Raw genomic sequence first — 3,206 nt, forward strand, 5'->3', positions numbered from 1 at the left:
CATTTAAATTTAAATATCAACAAGATAAGTCAGTTGCACCTAACTTCTCAGACAAGACTGCTCGAAAAAAACAAATAAATAAATAAAAGTGAAAAACAAAAAGAAAACTATTTTTCTTCACAGCTAGAAGTAGCTTAATCTCTTCTCTCAGTTCGCGCAATATGTTGTTTTTCGGCAACTAACGAATTTCGACGTAAAGTTTAACGGTCAAAGTTCATTTCAGCGAATATTTTTTTCAATGACCGAAAATTTCCATTTGATCATTGTTATAAAATTCCCAATTTCTGTTATTCATTTCGGATTTCCATTTCCTTTTATGATCATTTCCATTATATTAGCAAGGCATTTAGGAAGGAAGAATGATGAAAGCTAATAATGCTTGACAATAATGTTAGTTGTTAATGCAGAGGGGATTCATTTTTAAAAAAGCATATATTTTAGCCATTGCTTTTCATAATAATGGCTTAGGCTTACAAAGAGAGAGATGATAAGTACAAGTTAGTAATGAAAAATTTATAGAAAAATGAATGCGTATTTAATGAAAAATAAACATAAAATAATATAATTAGATGAAAAATATATAAAGTAAACATGATGTAATGCAAAAAAAAAAAATTAAGTAATAAATTTAATTAACGTAGCTACAGGTGTCATGTATTGTGACCGGAAATGTCCCGTTAATGAAGGAAAAATGTTCGGAGGAAGGAGATTGTCATTCGGTAACGGTATCTTGTCCAATTGCAAAAAAAATGGATGATGGTATCATTAGTGATAACGATGTAGTAGAACAAGAAGAGAATATTATCACTGAAAAAGCATTACCCCATCCTCCACTACAATCAATTTCTACACCAGAAGGTTAGTGTTTATGTTTAAAATTTTTCAAATTATTTTTGATATGGACCGAAAAAAAAAATCACATTAAAGAATGAACAGAAAAAGATGTATTTTTTAAAAGGATGAAAGGATTTATGTGTTTGATTAAGATCAGAAATTTCAGATAGCTCACGATCTTGCTTCTTCTTCAGCGATAATAAAACCTCAGAGATGATCGATGATAGTAATAGAGGTAATGGTGGTAATACCTGGAAACCTTGTATGCCAGTTGATGCAGTTTGTCGTATGGTTGAGATGACAACAGTTGGAAAATCATCTGTTGCATGTACCGTTCAAAAGAATGAAAAATTGGTTAGTTTAATAGGATTTAATTGTTATTATTAGAAAAGTGAGAAAAAAAGCATTCTTAGAAAAATTTTTTTTAAAATTATGATTTTTCCCCGTTTTTTTTTTGAACTTTAAAAAGATTAAAAATCTTTTACTATTTAAAGAAAGCAAAAGCCAAAGAAAAAAAAATCTTCAAAATCATAAAATTTAGAAACTTAATTGCTTTTAGAATTAACTTTTCAATAAATTTTCAGCATGAATGTTTGATAATTTGGGAGACTGATAAGCAACGTTGTCATGATTCGAATTGCTTAAGCTTACATTTGAATTGTCCAGTATTAAACGAATATGATATGGTTTTGCCAATTCAGAAAAGTAAGACAGGTTGGTTTTATGGAACTTTTAGTTTTTTATTTTAAAATTAGAGAAAAAGTCAAAATTTATTGAAAGCCAATACTAGTTTATAGTTCTAAAATATTGCAATGGTTGATTCATTCGTTAAGAAACTAACTTATTTAGTGACAAAATTTGATACAAATAATTTGCTGATGGAAGTATGTCGAAGTAATAGTTTTGTGACAATGACATAGTGATTATATTAAGAATTAGCAATGTATTTGTTGCCATATATTGTAAGAAAATTTCAACTTGTTTTTTAATGAATCTAAATTATTGAACAGAAATAATAGATTAATTCAACAATTAATTTAAATTAAGTTCAATTGATTTACATCAGTGTGTTCGTCCTGTCCAAATCGATGATTGCTTGATTTAATTTAACATAAATCCTGATAAATTTCCAAATATAATTCACATAGAATTATAATATGATAATAATAGCTTACAGGAGTTCTTGGTTTGGTACTATCACTAGCATTCTTTACCGGTGTAATTGCTGCTTGCATTGGAAGTTATTTTCAACAGGTATGCTTGAAAACTGCAGATATCAGAAATGATGAAAATGATGATAATGAAGCTAAATTCTGTGGATATACGATCTATCCCACATACACTAATAAATAACAATTATTTCATAAACAAATATTAATGGTAAAAATGTATTTATTCTGTTAAAATAATTACATTTCTCATTAGTATAAAATTAGTGCAAAATTAATTAGCACAAAAATATGACTTTGATTTTGTAAATGAATGCTTATACTATTTCTGTAAAATTTAAAAGTTAAAAATTGGATAGATAGGAGAAAGGATAAAAAAGTGCAAGATGATATGAAATGTTTTTAGATAAGGTGGAATAATTTAAGAGATAATATTAATTAGACTTTACTCAATTCTAATCAATGGATTAATCAGTAATATTGTTGCTCAAATACTTATCTCTTTACCAATATTTCATTTTTTAAAATCGTAAATTGTGGTTAAGGAATAGGATTGGTATGAAGAGTAATAATTACTCTATATATATATTATATCGATAATGTTCATTTCATTGTATTGATGATCATTAAGTGGAAGCTATTGTCATAAATGTGTGATATCTCTGTTGGTGAATTCGTTAAAATTAATTCTTGGAAAAATTAATAATTCAATTGGTTATAAACTTAAAATAGTGGTATTGTACTGCAGAGGTGAATTAGTTTTGTATATGTGCAAATTATTATCATATTTTTTTCACTGACATTTATGCTTTTTTTTACACTAATTAAGTTTGTTTAAATTAATTGAAGTTTGTTTTAAATATGATACCTTATTTTAGGAACTCTTATTTTTTAAAATATATTTAACAAAGACAGACGGTATAAATTTATTATGCTGGTACATCGGTGGTCACTTCCTAAAGCGAACAATATGTCAAGAAATTTCGTACGAAATATGAATTGATTAGCTTGCAGATAATCAATCAATGCATCCTATATCACTGATAACAGTGATTAATCGATTGAAATAACTAAAATATTTCATCCAACTATCAAAGTGTGCATTTATTAGACAAGAAATAAGGATAAACAAAGATCACTTGATGTAATTTAAGTTTGCATAAAATTAAATTAATGAAAACTAATGAAGAGTATAAGAAATTA

General features: G+C 26.7%; 1 protein-coding gene across 1 annotated transcript; it reads left to right on the top strand.

The window, feature by feature from the left end:
- Window positions 1-749: 749 nt before the first annotated feature.
- LOAG_11849 (hypothetical protein) lies at window positions 750-2,187 on the top strand (the record flags this gene model as incomplete). The annotated part of the gene is made up of 4 exons (XM_003147365.1): window positions 750-858; window positions 1,001-1,188; window positions 1,419-1,548; window positions 2,012-2,187. The coding sequence occupies 4 exons, from the start codon at window positions 750-752 to the stop codon at window positions 2,185-2,187; spliced, it is 603 nt and encodes a 200-aa protein (XP_003147413.1).
- Window positions 2,188-3,206: the final 1,019 nt, after the last annotated feature.

The sequence above is a fragment of the Loa loa genome (assembly GCF_000183805.2).
Source record: "Loa loa unplaced genomic scaffold supercont3.830, whole genome shotgun sequence".
NCBI classification, from domain to species: domain Eukaryota; kingdom Metazoa; phylum Nematoda; class Chromadorea; order Rhabditida; family Onchocercidae; genus Loa; species Loa loa.